Below are 18,768 nucleotides of genomic sequence, written 5' to 3'. Positions count from 1 at the left end.
CAAAGCGTGTTTACAACCACAAGCTTGCTCACTGGCTAAGGCGTGTGATCCATTTTCCTCTCCGTTGGCAGCTCCCTCTCCATTCTTGGTGCCACCCTGGGGTCCTGTGCTGCTGCCGCTGCCTGCTGCCGCTTCCTGCTGAGCCAGCTTGTCTCTGTAGGCCTGCTGCCTGGTCTGGACTACATCTGGCATGACTGCATCGATCAGAGACAGCGACTCGATGGGCCGTCCGTCGAACAAGGTCCCGTCCTGCGCAGGGAAAAGACCAAACTGAGAAACCCAAACTTTGTTCTGGGCGAAGACAGAAATTTATAATTGGCGACCGTGAAAACAAAAGCTCGAAAGCAAAACACACAAAATGTAAGGGTGCAGCTTTTCTAACCAGCAGTTTCCCCTCATTAATTCCTGACAATGTAAATATGGGAGCTGACCTCATTGATGCTGACTTCAGCCTCCACATACTGCAGGCCCTTCTGGATGATGGAGATGAGAGCAGCAGGGGGCACCAGGGCACCGTTGATGTTGGATTGGCTGATGTGGCTCTCTATGCCAAAGGTGAAAGCCGAGTGAGAAAAACCTGGAGGAGGAACGGAATAATTGGAGAGCGGGATGGAGTCAGAGCTCATTTGCAAAGCGCCCAGAGCGACTGGGTATGAAAGTCCATTTGTAATCATTTTTAAGCAATGAAGACTCCTGAAAGTTACTGAAACTTACAGCTGCATTCTTTTAGCCTTACCTGACTCTTGCAGGTATCTGTAAACCAGAAAATTGACCTCATCGCTGCTTATGCTCATTTTTGGTCCTGCTGATTAAACCATTGGGTCAGCACAGGATAGGAGCCTGCAAAAGCAAAGCAAAAAAGAGGAAGAAGTGGTTTTTAGGTTCCTTTTGTTTCTTCAGCACATGTCAGAGCAACAAAACTAGTTTAAAAATAAGCGTTGTCGCACGGGTTTAGCATGGCTATTACAGACGAGCTGAGAACTGGCACGCAGTCAAATCTAAGAAAAGGAACAGGTTCAAGAGAAACTCAGCTTGCAGGGCCTAGATCTTGCAACTTCAAAAAAGAAAAAAAAGAGGAAATGGTAAATGTGAATGCCACTGTCTTAAATAATTACAGGTCTAGTTCTCTTGAAGAAGTGCACATCGCCCACAGTTTTAGAATATGATCATCTTATGTTGAGGATGACTATCAGCTACTACCACACAAACTCTGGCTCAAAATCTGACTTCAGCTCAATGACTGATATATAGCCTTTTCTGTCTCGGCTAAAGACAATTAGCTGTGGCGGCCATCTCCGTAGTTAAGCAGCTGCAGATGTACATTCGGTGATTACTTTCTGCGAACAGACAGATAAACGTGAACACGCACTCATTACATTATCCCCCGCCTTTTGCCTTTTGGCAGTGAGCAATAATAAGATTTGGTTCTGCTCTACTTTCACTACATGCAGAAACCTCCTCTCTGTCGGAGAGTCTCTCCAGTTTCCATTCATTAACCCACATCTGGAAATGATTCCTACAGTCCTTGATATTTGCTCATGCAGAACCCACAATGTTTAATTGAAAATGTGGAAATAAACAAGGGGCTGGGAAAAGAGACAGAACCTCTACTGTTTGCTCTCTGCCAGCCCGCTGAATGAGTCAACACTTCTTCCACTGCAGCCCAGGAGCTGAGATCCAAGACCAACAGAAGCGGGAGCGCCAGAGTCTAGTAAAAGTCCTCCAACGATCCCTGACAACACGGTCAGAAAGTAATGCTTACTTTTTCAAAGCACTGTTTTCCAGCAAAACCAGAGTATCCCATCCAAACTTTGTTAAACACAAAACCAGTCTTTTATAAATGTCTTTTCATCTAAGTAACATGACATAACTTTAACAACATAGATCAAGTGTCATCTTGCACCATTTATTGTTTTATTTTGATGGACATTCTTAAAACCTTTATAGAGTAGTTGTATTTGTTTTTTATTTCTTTGTCTGGTGATTTGACAATTCAGAAGCATATAGCCAGTTGCAGCAAATAGAAGAACAAGAAAACACCAATGAATAAAACGGAACAAATAAAATGGTGGAGAGGCTTACTTGACAACCAGATACCTTGGTACAAACCCACCGCAGCTTCAAAAAATCAGTGGTGGGTGGGAAGGTAGATGGGTAGATGGTAGGAAGATGACGTTTGACATGAAATCTGACTTTACAGGCTTTACATACATTATATGACGTAGTTTTAGTTAGAAAATCACTATTTATTTACTGCCAGTTCCCTTAAAATCAGTTAAATACGATATGTTCATAGTTCCCACCTACTCGTAGCAAGGGGGACCTTAATTAGTGATGCACAAAAGACCCATGAATAACTGAGCTGCTATTTGTTTGTGCTGGCCTCCCTCAGGGCTAAGCCGACAATATTAAAGGGAATGTCCAGTTAACTTTGGAGTGATTTTCTGTCAAATAGTTATCTTTTTGAGTCTGGAGGCAAACGTATGCATACAGCCCAAGACCAATGGCTGGCCAAACAACAGCTTGATTTAATTTTTTCACTTTCCAAGCTTATAAAAAAATTATTTTAAAAGTGTGTAAAAGTGTAAAAGAAAGCTACAACATCCATTTATCGTCTTTACCCACTTTTCTGTTCGGGGTTGTGGGGTTTGGGGGGGATCTGCTGCCCATCTCAGGTAGTCATTGGACTGACAACCTGTCCAGGACGTACACCAGCTCCTGCACAACCCTACATTCGCTAATATTAAACCTCTACACTTGTTGCATGACACCATTTTTTCAGTTTGTTGCCGTTTTCATAACCAAACAACATCGGTGTTGTATGTACTGGAAGCATAAATAAACTATATGTTGGTGGGGCTGAGGCTGCTAAATGTATCAGTCCGCTTGATCAGTACTTGCGTCTCGTTAGCCAAAGGTTTAGTCGACTCCTGTCAGACTGATGCATTCAGCAGCATTACCAGTTTATACGCGCAATGTATCTATGAGCCAACACAGATGTTGTTCAAGTTCAAAAACATTGATAAACTACACAAATAGTGTCTGTATAAATGTTTAATATTAGCTAATGTAGCGATCTTTCACACCAGTATGCTGTTTTTGAAAAACTGTTGTTTTGTAAGCCTGAAAAATGACATATATATAAATATTTTACCATTCTAACTACTTAAAGATGTGATTATAGGTTATTTTTATTTTGTTTGTGAGTGCTGTAATGGGTTTTGGTCGACAAAACTGAATGTTATTTTTGTTCAATCTGTGTACATGTGATTTACCTGTGCTCTGCTGCAGACACAGCCAGCATGGCACTGCTGTGAACTAACTGTGTCCTTTGCTACAGTTTTTAGAATAAAGGCGCAGAACCTGACTCCTGGTGGGATCATTCAAACTTGTCTTCGACCGCTCAGCAACACTTATGCTTGCAGAAGCACCAGTTTCAAACAACTCTGTTATTTTATTTCAGCTTCAACATTACTATATCATAACTGTAATCTCTGAAACAAATATCTAAAGATTATTGAACTAGGGCAGAGCATTTTAGTCCTACTTTATGGCTCCTGAGCAACACCAGTGACACTTTTTCCACAACTTGAGAACCATTCTAGAGAGACATTTTGATGATGTTTGCTGAGAGCTGAATACAGATCCCTACTGCTGCAGCAAAAGGAGAAACTTCTTTAACACCTCGAATCGCTCAGTTGTGGTGCAGTGTCCTTCTGGTCTACCGGAGGTTTCTGTCCTCCTTAGGTCACCTGTGTTACTGTTCCACAGGTGTACCGCCTCAGTCCAACTCCTCACCTGCCACTCCACCGGTGGCGGGTCTCACCCAGCACGAGACAGACGAGTAGTAGTATTACACCAGCAGCAGGTTGATCAATAACAGGTGTTTGATGTCCTTCATGTCTGAGGATACATGTTGACCCATACTGCTTGTGTTTTTAGGCAAACATTTAAAATTGTCATCGTTTTAGTGTATTCTAGTAAATGAAATCATCAATATTTGGGGCAGCTGTCACATTGGGTACGAAGCGACTATAGGTGGGGTACGAAGAGACCCATGGCAGACGGCTGCTTTTCATTCCCAAGAAGTATGGGTATAAAATAACCAAAGCGGCAAAAACACAATTTAAACTGACTTGAAGACGTGTACTTGTAAATAACCGACTCCGTACACGTGACAACGCACTAGAGAAGCACCAGACAACTGGATTGGGATTGGTACTGGCCAATTTTTAGCTGGACCGTCCTTGATCGGCCACTCAAACATCAGATGTTTTTCTGCTCAGTTACATACCGCTGCAGCGCTCTATGGGAAAGTTTCTACTAAACCTGAAGTTAGCTGTTTGTACTATATATAGGGTGGAGGAAGAACATGAGGTGGACGGACTGTTAAAGGAAAGGTATATCAGGTGTTCATCATGTAAACTGAGGGCTGACCTTCATATACTGGCTGAAGCTCAGCAGCAACAAAAGAATGAATTGCATTTCTGATTTATCCTTCTGAGTTTGAATTGTTACGAAGCGGGATGGGTTGTGTCCCCTTTGTGTTGGACCAAGCTGCAAATTATGTTTAACGAATCAAATCAGGGTTTCCCACAGTGTAATAGAAGCCTGGCGGGCCGCCAGGTAACCGCACGTTGATCACAGTGTGATGGTGTGCGCGCCAACAGTGACACAATCATGCTGTCCCTGCCCCTGCGTGTTGTGTGATCGTGCACGCCCTAATGTTTTTAAGCTCGCGCGCTCCATTCAAAATGGAGGATTTTGGTGCTCAAACGGAGCTGGTTCCTCTATGAGAGAACACAAAGATAATCAAACGGATCATAACTACTGCTGCAGCCGATAAAAAGGAGTGTTTATAGACCACAATGGTTAGTTGAGCTGAAATTCAGCGTGTGGCTTTACAAGACTGAATATGGTCAGCATGTTTTGTAGTGAAAATATTAATATGACTCATGCTAATTTATCCTTGTTTACCAGTAAAATGATGCTATAAAATTCAGCATTATATGCTTTGTTTTGTTGGTACATGTAGTGATCCAACATGCAGCCTGTGCCACAAAAAGCACAGTACAGAACAGCATCTGTCTGTTTTTCAGAGTTCTCTGTTGTTATTCATTGGCCTTCATGTGAGACGTGTGTTGGTAATTTGTTTGCACTTTTACATTTATGTTAATTTAATTTATTTGTAAATGTGACTTAAATTAGGATTCAAATTAGATGCAATCAATAAGTATTTATTTTATCTGTATTTTTGTTTAAAAAAGTATTTCGATAGTGCCATTTTGTAAAACTGTAGTTGTGTAAATATTTGACACAAATATCTTACAATATTACATAATAAATAGCCATATTTTCAACTTTCCCGTCAACTTTAATCGTTTTTTTTACTAAATCGTGATCGGCTGGCGAACAGCCGGTGAACGGCCACCTACCACCGGCCTTAGCCTCTTTTCTTGGGGAAACCCTGCAAATAAACTAATATTTTTCAGTTGGCTTTTATTTGTTTGTGATGTTTTTTACTATAAATATTATTTTTTATTCTGCTTCCATTTTCAGTTTAACCAGAAATGAGAAAACATATCAAGGATAAATCACAGAGGCTCCAAGTAATACCTTCAGATTATCCTCCGAAATTCTAACATGGATTGATTTTTCTACACAGCATTCATATCCATTTCACTAAACACCAGCTGCCAGCAGAGAGAACCCAACTGGATTTCATTACTCTGTCTGACTACATTCTGCTCTTGCTTTTTAACTTTAATGGCCACCACCTACTTTGCAGGTTCATTTTTCATGTTTCTGCAGTCAAAAGGTCGTTAGCGTTGTGTTGAGCCGCAGTGATGGCTGAAAGCTTTCTGTCAGTCCCGCTCTCAGCAATTTCATCCATCTTTAAAACTGGACACTTTAAGGCTCCTCCTCCACAATTTAACCCCAGGGATGAGACTGCACTGATTGATTAAACTAAGTAGCAGCTTCTCATTTAATCAGAAATTCAGGGACTAAATTTTGTATTCTGCTAAATATAGCTGTTAAAGAGAAATTGGTATTTGCAGGTCAGAGATGTACGAGGATCAGAGATTGGTGCATCTCTATGAGACTCATCAACATGTCTGTCTTTCATGACAGTTTAAGGTGTAAGTGTGCGGCTGAAGCCAGGACTTCACTGGGATGATGGAGACCAGTTTGTGAACAGCATCTGCAAAATGTCTCAAAATGTTTGATTCTCAATTTCCTTTCCTGAGTCGCAGAAATTTTGAATTTTGAAGCTGTTTCCACACCTGCACTGGAGCTTTACTTTGACAGGAAACATCCGAGGCACACAGGTCCAAAAACCTGACCAGAGATAAATAATATTTACTTTTAAAAGAACTGGTCCGTATCTGCCCACCTTCATTTCAAAAGTGTACTGCAGTAGATGAAATCATAAAGATGGGGGCGATTGCACAGGTGAAGGCAGGTATGATGTGGGCAACAAAATTAATGTGCATGGCCAAGGATTCAGTTTTCCCAAACTGGCAGCAGAAAACGTAGTTGCGTGGCTTACTGGTGTCAAACACTAAGAGTTCAGTGAGACTACAGCTTGGGTCAATTTGGGAGGCTTAAAGCACACTGAAAGCAAAAGGCAGGCAGATTCCCATCCTGGTCTGTATGATCAGACTGGTTTTTAAAAGATTTTGAGGAAACGTCATGGTCATAATGATGCAGAAGCTGCAAGCAGGGTCCAACCTCGGTTACACAGAGCTGCTTCATTATGGGAAAAAGTACGAGTCTTTTTGGTCAATGTTGTAATCAAAAATATTAAGAAAGTGGGTTTAAAGGTTTAAATATTGAGTTTGAAGCATTTTTTGGCATTTAAAGAACAAAGAATTGCCTCAAACATAAAATTTTCTTTGATTTAAAAAAATAAACACAAATACATAAAATCAGGAATATAGTGAACTTTGATTAGCTCGAGCAAACACTCAGCCCCAATTTTCATTTCTATTTTTCCAAAACTCCTGCTTTATGATTTGACCACATTTCTTCACTTAAAGCCACAGTAGGGAGTGGACTTACGCTGCGTTCAATTTACATCGGCTCTCAGAACTGGGAAATCGGAGTGATGTAATTTCCCAGTTCACCACGTTCCAGTTCTTCCGCTTGGTGAGAGTCGGAAACAAGATGGACGCCCGCAGCAAAGCCTTTATTTTCCTCACAGTTTCTGAATATGAAATCTTACTAAATAGATTCACGCTCCACTCGTGGAACAAGACTGGTTTAAAAAGTACCAGCTGTACAAGTGATTAAATGTGAAAAACAACTTAAAGAACAAATATTAACAGTAAAAGTAACAGAGTTTACTTTCTAAAGGGGGTAGTCGGAGTTGCTCCCACTTTCTGAGTGGGAAATTTACAACTAAGATGACAAAGAACTGAGAAATTCCCATTTCCCAGTAATACTGGAACGCACCATTATCCTCCCCCTTGCTGGCTGCTGCGCTACAGCCCTCCTTTCACAGCTCCGCCCACAGGCCAGTAAGCAGCGCCACTGATGACATCGCGGGTCTCCTTCTGTTTACCTGTCTCTGTTTTCAGAGCAGGTGTCAGTTTTCTTGTAACGTTGGGTTGTTTCTCCGCCGTTAGCACGGCTGCAGCACACCGGCTGTCTCGATCTTAAACAACAGCATGGGGAAGGGTGTGAGCGTGCACCAGCGTGATCGGCACTGCTAAGACCCGCCTCCTGGCTCCGATTGGTTGTTTCTGACCGGGAGCGGTGTATTTCTGCAAATGGCAGCAGGAACACTGGGAGGAGCCAGAGGAGTCTCATATTCTACTGTCAGAACATAGCGACCGTTTTAACATATGTAAAAATACATTTTTATAAAAGTTACCTACTTCAAATTTAAGAAGTGTGTAATTATTTGATGGATTATTATAACTTCATTAATAAAATAGGAAAATGTCTTAAACTTCATAAACGTTGACAAATTTAAACAAAAAGCCTGCAAAAAGTTTCAGTTCAACACAACCTCCTATGATCAGTGAAGGGACTTAACATTCCCTCTAAAGTTTAGAATGATTCCAGTAAATATAGAGTAATGCCACTGGATTTTAACCCTGTCCTATGGGACTTGATAATGATGCTTGATGCGTCAGTCTAGTGTTTGTTGTTTGGTTGACAACTTATTGTCCTGTAAAGTTCAGCTCCTTTCACTGAGGTATAACTGTGTTTTGGGAACCACACCTAAATGTGCAGTTTATTGTTTTCTTAGCAGAAGATCTGATTCCACACATTCTGCTGCAAGGCCGTTAATAAAACCACTTCTCCTTTGGTGTTTTCGTGAGGAAGAGTTTGCAGCGATTGCTTGTTTGAATCTGCCTTCTCAGTCATTACGTATCGACAGAACTTACAGGAAACGTGTCCTCCCAAAGCACACATATTGTTTGGACATTTATTGAACTGGTATTTTTATTTGTTTAACCGGGCAAATCCCACTGAGCTCACAGATCTGTTTTTCAAGGGCCTGAAGGCAGACGAAACATGCATGTTTTCGGACTGTGGGAGGAAACCAGCGTACCCGGGGAAAACCCACACAAACAGGAGGGGAACATAGAATATGTCAAAGTATTTTAATTAATAGTTTTTTTGTCAATTATAGTGTTTTATGATCATTTGGAGCAAAAGGAAACCCTACAAGTCTGAATAATTGCACAGCCCTAGCGACACTGAAGCTAAAAATTCTCCAATTCTGAGTCGCCAACTAGTGACAGAATGATGAAGACTCTGCTGTACGAGACACAAGACTGGTTTTGAAAAGGTGTTGACAAAATGTCAGCACCTTAATGATGCAGGAGCAGTGAGTAATGTCCAACCTCAGTTAGAAAATGATGACAACATTAATACAAAGAACGTATCTGGTTGGTCATGTTTTAAATCCAAACCAACACCTGCCACTGCGCAGCAACGACACATTGCTGTTTCCATTTTTACTGAATTTAAGTGCTTTGTTTCGTCGAGGAAGATGCCACTGAAAAGAAGACATCTTCACCTGGTTCAATTATATTGCAGTGCAAGATTTTCAAATTGAGAAATGCTCAGAAAGCATCAAACAGCCTAATTAGAACAAAGCTCGGTGGCTGTCAGACATCAACTGTAAGCAATAAATAACAATATTTGATAATGAGCAAAGCTAAAAAGGTCTTTGAGAAACAAATACTCTAAACTTCCTAACAAATCATCACTCCTAATCATTACAATAAAGTCTTATTAAATGTCAAAGTTTATAGATTAGAATAAATATGAATAATAATATGGTTGAAACCAGATGTTTCCATACGCCGTATAAAAAGACAGAATCATTTTTTTGTCATAGTCTGACATTAAACCAGACTAAACCTTTCCTGTTTTGGGTCACTAAGGTTTTTAAAAATTATTTGTATTGCCTAAATGCCCAAAACATGAAAACGAAATAGAAAAACTAAACTTATTACTTTCCTCAAGGTCACAATTCGGCCTGTCGCGATAAGCAATAAATCGATTAATCGCACGATAAATTAAAATTAGTTCGATAAGTTTCATTTATCAGCCTTATCGTTCCTTCGTGTCTCTCTCTCTCTTTCTACTGAAGACACTGGAGGACAAACGGCTCCCTTTCTCTTAGCGTTAGGGGGCGTGGCCTATCGCGTCAGGTAGCCAGCCGAGGCGCCTTGGCTTGTAGCTTGTTAGCATTAGCCCCCGCTAGTAGTTAGCAAGCTAAAGAAACAGTGTTTGATATTGGGGGAAAAAACAAAATGGAATTGGTTTGAAGCTGGAAGTAACAGCAGCGGTGTGGGAGCACTTCGGAGGAGAACCGCTGAACCTTTGAGAGCTGGTGTGTCGCATTTCTGCTTCTGTTAGTTTGCACTTTGTTTATAAAACTGTCGGTTTTGTCCGTCTTCTCTATATAAGACTCATGATTATTACTTTTTGAAGGGCAGTTTAGTTTACAGACTTAATAATTCGTACTGTTTTGGTTAAATGTAGGTTTTATTTCCGTTTTTTTTTGTTTTGTTTTGTTTTTTATTTAAGTGCATTCTTTGTTAACGGAGACTGAGAGTCCATTTTATTTTTATTTTTGGTTGTTTTGTTTGTTTTGTGTTCCAGTTCCAGTGTTAAGTGTTCTTTTGAAAGTAAAGTTTATTAATCTTTGAGAGGATGTACTTACACTATTATATTATTATCATTACATTAGTTCAAAACAGCCTCCAAACGATATTATTGTTTTTCGCAACAATTTCTGAGACAATTAATTGTCCAGCAACATTTGTTATCGTGACAGGCCTACTCACAAGTTTCCATCCACGTTCTAATAATTAGTAGTATTACCTTTAAATTGTATGACTTGGATCTTCTTCCACAATCTTCTCACAATAATTAGCTGTAATTTAGTCCCGTTCCTCCTGACAGAACTGGTGGAACTGAGTCAGGTTTGTTGTCTCTGTGGGACTGAGATCAGGACTTTGTGATGGTCGCTCTGAAACACTGACTTTGTTGTCCTGAAGCCTGTTTGTAACTAATTCAACAGTCTTCTGAGGGACATTGTCCATGTGTGGTGTATGCAAATATCTGGTCTCAACTGTAAGTACTGCAGTGTCTACACAACTCGCTGCTAAAAATGGATCTGGATCTGATCTGATAACTCACGTAACTCACCTACATCTGCTAAAAAGCAGGTTGTTTAAATCCCCCGTGTGTCTCTGTCCAGCTCGTCTCTGAGCAGAACGATTGGGAAATTCAATGCATCACTAAATACACCCACACTGTAGTGGCAAATGAATCTGCAACTGCCTAAAGCTGCCACTTGAAAACAGTACCCAATGTTTTGTAAGCATACTAATGTAGTTTTGTATGTTTTTACTAATTTACTTTTATAAATGCCCGGTATTATTCATCTTTTAAAGGCGAGCTTCACTGTCCCGCACAGCTTTCTGTCACAGCGTCTTTTTAATGACAACACCGCAACAATAAACACTTTGATTGTCCTCTATTGCAGAGGACAATCAGCTGTGTAAAAATAGCAATCACATGCAGTAGTACAGTATCAGCTGAAGGTAGATCATTTTACAAACAAAAGCTGAACATTATTGATAGGCTAGAATCGTACCAGGAGACAAAAAAGCAAATTTAGTTCAAATTTTGACTGTTTCCAGATCCCCCCCCCCCCCCCCCCCCNCCAATAACATCCACGTTAGGTTCATTAGTAACTCTAAAATTGTCTTTAGGTGTGAGTGAGAGCGTGAATGGTTGTTTGTCTCTATGTGTCCCTGTTACAGACCGGAGACCTGTCCAGGGTGTCCCCTGCCTCTCACACAGTGACTGCTGGAGATAGACACCAGCAACCCGGAAAGGAGAAGCAGGTAAAGAAAATGGATAAATTAAAAAAATGCTACAAAACAAGTTATGCAAATTCAAATTTGAAAATGTACGTTTATCTATAGCTTACACTGCAGCAGGCCACAGGCTACAACTGTTACACTGCAAATCAAGACCCCACTGTTGGCTATAAAACAACAAGAGGTCTTCAGATAATCTTTACACAGTTAAAATTAATTTACACATACAGCTAAGAGCATATATTTATTGTAACTGTTATGATTTCAAAACAATGTGGTTGGTCAGGCTGTTTTGTTGACATTACGCCCTTATTTAAGAGGGTTATTTGCAGTTCAGCGGTCAGCGCTGCGGTCTTATAGTCTGCTGTGGGTTCGAGACCAGGTTGCGTCAGGAAGGGCATCCGGTGTAAAACAGTTGCCAAATCGTTTTGTGTGCCGTTCGCTCGCTGTGGTGACCCCAGCAGAGGGGAGCAGCCAAGAGGACAACGTTTGGAAAGTTTGTATGCTTAGACAGGTGACAGTCAGGCTCTGTTACTACCACTGTGTGGGTCGGAAGCTGCTAAGTTTGTGACGTTTCTAAACATTATTTACTGTATGGAGCCATACATCACTGATCTGATGTCACAACACACAACTTTTTAAACCGATAATGCGAGCTAGCTTGTCTCCACCAAGAAATTGAACAATGCCAGAAACTAATCACAATATGAAGTCATTGAAACGTGTTGAATCACAAGGTTAGCTGTGACAACAATAAACATTACCTTCGTCTCGATAATTCCCGTTTTCTTGCCCTGGTTTCTGATAATGGCCGATAAATGATCAAAGCTCTTCTAATCTCTTTGTCCCCAATTTCCACAGCTTACAATAGCACAAAATTTAGCATTGTGCGACAATAAAAGAACTGAAGTGTTGTACGGGCAACATGTGGAGGACAAAGTAACAAATGGAATGAAAGGACTCTTTTACGAAACCTAAAACAGCCCTCCTTTTCCCGGCTGGTAACAGAAATGGGTCGTCTAAACAAAAAAATATGCTGGAGCTACTAGACAGACACAAAAACTAGCCAAAAAAAAAAGGAAGAAAAGGAATTACCCGTGTGATCAAGATGTCTTTAGCAGCACATGATGATCCTGTTGTCTTCGGCTCCTGGAAAACAAGGACAGAAACTGAATGCACCCCAACCAAATTCATTCATCAGCCAACATTTCAGACGACACACAAGATTAGGATAGCATTAGAAACTGATAAATAATCCAACTTGTAACACGATTGCTATTCCAAGGGGCTCCAATCCCACTGCTGTTAACAGAAGAGCAAGACGTGTCTTTAAAGAGCAGGCTGCGGTCAGAACGTCTCGAAACCCAAATAAGTGATTCGGCCATTAAAGGCTTCCTCTTGAAGCCTCATGACCACAGAGGACATCATTAAATGCACCTATAGGCTTTAATGCACAGTTTTCCCTCTGTGTGAGATCTTTCAGACGACGCAATCGCTAACCTGATCATAACTAAAACCCACCACATGTTAGGAGTTGGCTATTTACTCAGCGTTTTCGATGAATGTGTTGATATGAAAGCTTCCAGCGTGATCAGTGCCAACTACTGCTCCAGACCAAGCCGTCACTCATGTCTGGCACTTTATTACGTCCACAACACGAACGCTAACCATGCTGCAGACGTTTTCAAATTATCAGAGCAGAAGAATGACACAAAAATACCAAAAACCTGGTTAGATTATCCAGAAATACTGGCAATGTGTTTTTTTTTTTTTTTACAAGTGGTAAAACTCCAGTGATTTTAAAGTGGGTTTTTTTCATTGAAAAGCTGTAAACAACAAATATCTTACCTGTTGCAGATAGCTCTTTGAATAACCTCAATTTGGATAGTCAAGAGTTTAATCTGACCGGATTTACGGGCTAACAGCTGGTTGAAACCAACCTTAAGACCAAAGTGGATCGCTGCCGTCTTAAAGCAACTCCAGTCTCAAAAGATTCATGGGAACGCTAGTTCACCTATCTTCACACCGCCATCAGTTTCTCCTACACCAGGGGTGTCAAACTCCATTCCTCGGGGGCCGCTCTCCTGCACGTTTTAGATGTGTTCTTACTTTAAAACACCTGGTTTAAATGGATGACTTGTTGCCATATTTCTGGAGAACTTGATGATTTGGTGAGGAGGTGATTAAACTATTTGAATCAGCTGTGTCGGAGCAGAAAAACCTAAAACTCCCAGGAGAGCGGCCCTCGAGGCCTGGAGTCTGACACTCCTGTCTTACACTGTTATTTATTTTACACTGAAATTCTGTATTCACTCGCAAATGCAAACAGCGGCAGCAGCAGCTGGCTGTAGCACTTTCAGTGCAGCCTGAACAACTTTAGACTTCTGAAGACTGAAATAGTTTCAAAATGCCATTAGTCTGTTTTGAAAGTGGTTGTTGGGGCAGAAATGTTAAAAAGAAATCATGCCAGAAGCGACCCAGGCTATACCAGAAGTGCCACCACAAGCGTCTGCTGCCATTATTTGCTCTTGAAAATATCCACAGAAATCGATGTAAATAACTGCGTAACGTAAAAACGATGGCAATGAAAAAGTTTATAAAATAGAGTCTGCGTGAAACACAAGATTTTTTTTTTATATTGAAGCTATCCACTTCAATATCAAAATTGATATTGATGGCAGCAATCCACTTTAGACCTAGGTGCATTCAGACTAGGCATTATCCTGTTGGACTTTTAACTCTTTTCCACCAAACGAAGCTCGTTCAAAGATCTATGAGAGAATAATTGTTCATAGCTATTCTACAGAAGCCCATTTTAAAGTGCCCAAAACCTGGTGTGTTCATAAGATATTCAACCAAACAAACTAAGAAAATAAATACACTTCTTCTATTTGAGATTTTATAACTTTTAACTACTTATTTATCTCCTTGATTATAGCCATTGTAAACATCGGCAAATTAAACCAACGGCGACATTAAAGCGAGCTTAAAAAACAACGTGAACAAGCTGATTTTAGTGCATTTCCACCAGTTTCTGAAACTTTTTTGAGAGAGGTGAAATGACATTTACGATAAATGATTGATGTAAGTTCAAATCATTAACTTAATCACTTAGGCAGTTCCAGACCAGCTGAAGCTAACTCTGTAATAACATGTCCTCATCCTACAACAGAAAGGAGACCCATGATTATTAGGTTTTTGTTTTTTTTTAAGTAGTGCTGTGGAGAGTAGTTATAAGCAACTTCTCTGGATTCTCATATTTCAATAGCTGGTGACGCTGATACGAACCCAATCTTAGGTGAAAAAAGGGGGAAAATATTCATTTTAACCTGTTTGCTTCATCCAGCTGTTGTATTACAAACAAACTGGAATACTTACGTAAGAGCTGTGGCACATTTTGGCACGACTAACCCTGTAAGGATTGTAAATAACATGTGTATGCCCGTTATAGGTCTTAAGTACGTGTCGACATCTCGTTGCATAAAGTTCACCACAATAATTACATATTAGTGGTGATATAAGGGGACCTAAATGAGCACCAGCCTCCTCCCCACCCACATATTTACATCCACACGCCACAGTGTGCACATTAACTGGGCAAATACTTACCAGCCCATCTCGTGACTGGCTGATTAGATTAGTTTCACCATAAATACCCTATCTAACTATTAACCCTGAGAGTACTGCATCCAATATTCCCTCAGACGCATATAAATCCGTACTATTGTCATGGTGTGCGGACACCTGTCATAGGTCACAGCGTGGGTACCGGCCTCGGTTCTCCTCAGATTCATTACCAACACGTACAATGTGCGGCTCTGTTCTGTGTAGCTAGCTAGCTAATGAAATAGACGACCTGATGCATACAGTTTTTTGACTCTGAACGCCTGAGAAGCTTAGCTTAGCGGCTACCATGCGCGTTGAATTAGTTCGGCATGGCGGTGGTTGTATCCGTCACCACACATGCCACTTGGGCAAGGCGGGGTGCGATTTTTGGTGCAGCCGCTACCCAGCTCAACAACGATATTAGCAGCAATTGAAACTCCCCATAGTTGATTCCTGTAGGCGTTTATTACAGCAATGTAGGTTTGGCTTCTTCCCAAAGACATTTATATCGAGAACCGTAAGGTCGTCAGCCCGCTACCACTGTGGATTTACCGACAAGCTAACTTAGCTTGCTAGCTGGCTAAACCTAGCATGCTATGCTAATGGCAGTGTAGCTACAATGTCATACCTACTTGGATAAAACCATTCAATAGATGATATCTTCCGCACGCGCTCGCGTTCAAGTCAGACCATATTGTCGCTCTGCTCGATTGCAAGACTAGTCGTTTTCGCACACAGATTAACTATTTTAAGGTTAAAACATTAAAGCTAAAGCCCGGCGGTAAGAAGCCAGCAACGGCTTCAGACACACAGTGGCGTGACCAGGCAGGCGAAAATGAGCTGCTTGTAACTACTGTTATTTCAAAGCGCCACTCAGTAAACGTTAATGCAAAGATTATTAACCCGTGACGACTAGGACGCGATGTGTATTTGGGTCGGCTTAACACGACAGAGCGCGTCGGGTAACATGAGGAATGGTTAATTCTTACTAAACGCAAGACATAATGGCAATCAGGACACAATGCTATAATGGTAACTAACCTATTTTCAAAAAAGGCATCAAACACCCCCACGTGCTTAGCAGAAGCTGGCAAGTCGTTCTCCAGCGTTGATTAAATGTGAGCGCCTGTTCCCTTAGAATCGTTTACACCCCCCAAAAAAGGAAGCCGCGTTTGCCTGTTAAAACCAAGTGACGAGTTGGAGGAAAAGCATTAGGAAAAAATAGCGAGGCCTCGAGAAGTTTGTCCCGCAGCCATGAATCAGTCATAACAGCGTCCTCGCGCCCATCCCCCACTACGGCTCGTTTTTGCTTGGCGAGTCACCACTCTCTGTGGCTTAATGACACCCCGCCCCCCACCCTTTGCTCAGTCATTCAGACTGGGAAAGTCAACAACAAGCTTACATCATCATTGCAATCTGTAGTTTACACTGATTTTTTTTTTTTTTAATATCTGCACACACCATCCAGAATCAGATCCGTTTTCACAGTGTTGATTACGGACATCATACTCCAACCATTTTAAAGCTAAAATACATCAGGCAGTCCCTCTTGTGAAAAGAGAAAATGAAATGTTTCACTCAAAATTTAAACTCTTCATAGTGTATTTCAGTGTAAATTAAAGGCCGAGCGTGACTTGAAGAAATGCATATTTGCCGTCTTTCTGTTTGTATGTGTTGTGCATGACTATCAGCTACTACTACACCAAATTTTAGCTCAGCATCTGTAAAAATCATTGTGTTACAGCCATTTACACGTCGGCTAAAGTCAATTAGCTGTGCCATCTTGAATTAGGTTGACTCCAAAATATAATCAGATATAGATGTATGTCCAGTGATTACTTTGTGAAAGTTTTAATAAAATCTGCCCAGTGCTTCATGAGATATTTTGCTAACAGACGAACGGGGTAAACGGCAACAGGTAACGCCATGGTTTTGAGCAAAGATCCAGCACAATGTGTTGCGCTGGAAGTATGTGTTTGGGACAGTGCTCGGCTACTACCACATCAAAAGCTAGCTCAATATCTGTAAAACCGGCTATGGTGTAGTCATTTATGTCATTGGGTGCACATCTCAGACCGATTCACATTTGGATTCACGTTTGAGCCACAGCTAAATGACTTTAGCTAATAAAAAATGGCTATAGCTCAGTCATTTTCACGAATACTGCCTTTGCTACTTTCCTGCCGCCAACCTCTTTGGTCCTCACACTCAATAGTGTCAAAGATTTTCAGACATTTTGTTTGTAGTCCTTTCATACTGTATGTGCACGGCAGCACTAATGTTAGGGTGATTAAATGTCTGGAGGATTCCAGAGAATGTGTGGTTTCAGCATGGGGTGGTGTGTGTGTGTGTGTGTGTGTGTATGTGCAGTATCGTGCATAACCTGTTTAAATTTGTCTCCATTTGTACATTTCCGGGCCGTTTCCCACATTCTGCCTGCTTGTCTCGAAGCCAGCAGAAACAGGAATACGTGCTCCATCACTCCCACTGTGTGAGGGTGTTTTGGCTGCCAGAGAAGAAATCTGAAGCACATTCCTCCTGCCCAATGCCAGACTTTACGCAACATAATAACCACTCTTCAGACGAATGTAGTGAACTGACTCTCCTCTTCTCCGTGACGGTAAATCTCACTCATCCATCTTCAGCCGTACTGTAGAGCGGAACTATACGTCTCCAGAGACGGTAAAAAAAAAAAAAAAAAAAGACACGTGAGCATACTTTAGTGAAAAAAAAAAAGTTTAAATGAAAGACCTGGCATCCTTGAAGGAATACATATCACCCATCCTTTTCACAGAGCTTTAGTTTAAGATGGCTGCCGCAGCCATTCGAGCATTACCACATTCTGCAAGATGATCCAAGGACTTTTTGAGGGTTGTAGGAAATTGTGAACATCCCAAAAAAACAAAATACTTAAAAAGGGCTTTTTCCTCTCCTTATATTTTGCTCTATAAGAAAGCTGAGGTTCTGACTAAGGGCAACCTTGGTGTAGTTTAAACCCCACTGTAGACAAGTCTGACTTCTTACCAGAAACTAACCAATTAACCAGACTTTCAGTTTGGTTGTACAGAGGCAGAATAACCTTCGTCTGTTGTCATACTCCATGAGAAATCAAGAAGTCGGCTCTCAGTCACATGGTTTCGTGACAATAATTGTGTCGTTCTGTTCTCGTAGCAGCTTCGACCTCCTCTTCTGGACATGCTGGCTGAACTGTTTCTCACAGGGGTTTGTGCCAAGTATCGTGTGATTGGTCAGAAGTTGTCGTGGGCGTGTTTATGTGGAAAAGCCGGTGAGCTTTGATGGAGACATTTTGCTTCTGCTGCTCCTCTGAGAAGCAGCTGTCAGAAAATACAGCCGTCTTTACGACTGATCTAGCAAAACTTAGAAACTTAAAAAGATGGCGGAGACACAGGCGGCTGTGGTGGCCGGGAGGAAGTAAACCTCGGCCGGGTAGAGTCGGGACGCGTTCCCTTTGTTTGCTCATCAATGTGCACCGTCAAATTTGCACATGCCAAATGGCGTGTACTGTCTCAGTCGGTTTAATAAACACGTCTGGTCAGGGTGAGGGAAGCAAAAATCTGTACAAGGACAGGAGAGTTGAGAAGCCGGCGGGAAAAAACGCTTCCTGGGAGTTCTGATCAGAGTGTCTCGTGGACGATGAAAGGTGTGTGTGAAAGCAAACATCTTGCAACCACGTGACCACGAACCAACTTCTTGACCTCTTATGGAGTACGCTGGAGGTACTACTAACGAAGTACGTCACCACAGGACACAATGAGGGACACAACTATAAGCCTTTTGTAAGTCA

At 41.3% G+C, this 18,768-nt stretch overlaps 1 protein-coding gene across 3 annotated transcripts in view; it reads right to left on the bottom strand.

Moving 5' to 3' along the window:
* tbl1xr1b (tbl1x receptor 1b) overlaps positions 1–16,249 on the bottom strand; it is a 29,697-nt gene extending 13,448 nt beyond the window's left edge. Inside the window, exons 1-5 of one of the 3 annotated variants that reach the window (XM_017420305.3) lie at positions 16,005–16,249; positions 12,453–12,506; positions 737–840; positions 432–577; positions 33–249 (exon numbers count right to left, since the gene is read on the bottom strand). In XM_017420305.3, the coding sequence (XP_017275794.1) occupies positions 33–249; positions 432–577; positions 737–794 (421 nt within the window). In that variant the 5' untranslated portion in view covers positions 795–840; positions 12,453–12,506; positions 16,005–16,249. Of the gene's footprint in view, positions 1–32; positions 250–431; positions 578–736; positions 841–12,452; positions 12,507–15,591; positions 15,794–16,004 lie in introns of those variants that run through there. The other 2 variants (XM_017420306.3, XM_017420304.3) reach the window with 2 other exon arrangements.
* Between the last annotated feature and the right edge of the window lie 2,519 nt (positions 16,250–18,768).

This window comes from Kryptolebias marmoratus, linkage group LG20 (assembly GCF_001649575.2).
Source record: "Kryptolebias marmoratus isolate JLee-2015 linkage group LG20, ASM164957v2, whole genome shotgun sequence".
NCBI classification, from domain to species: domain Eukaryota; kingdom Metazoa; phylum Chordata; class Actinopteri; order Cyprinodontiformes; family Rivulidae; genus Kryptolebias; species Kryptolebias marmoratus.
The sequence above is the reverse complement of the archived record's forward strand: the minus strand, read 5'-3'. Positions and strand labels throughout refer to the sequence as shown.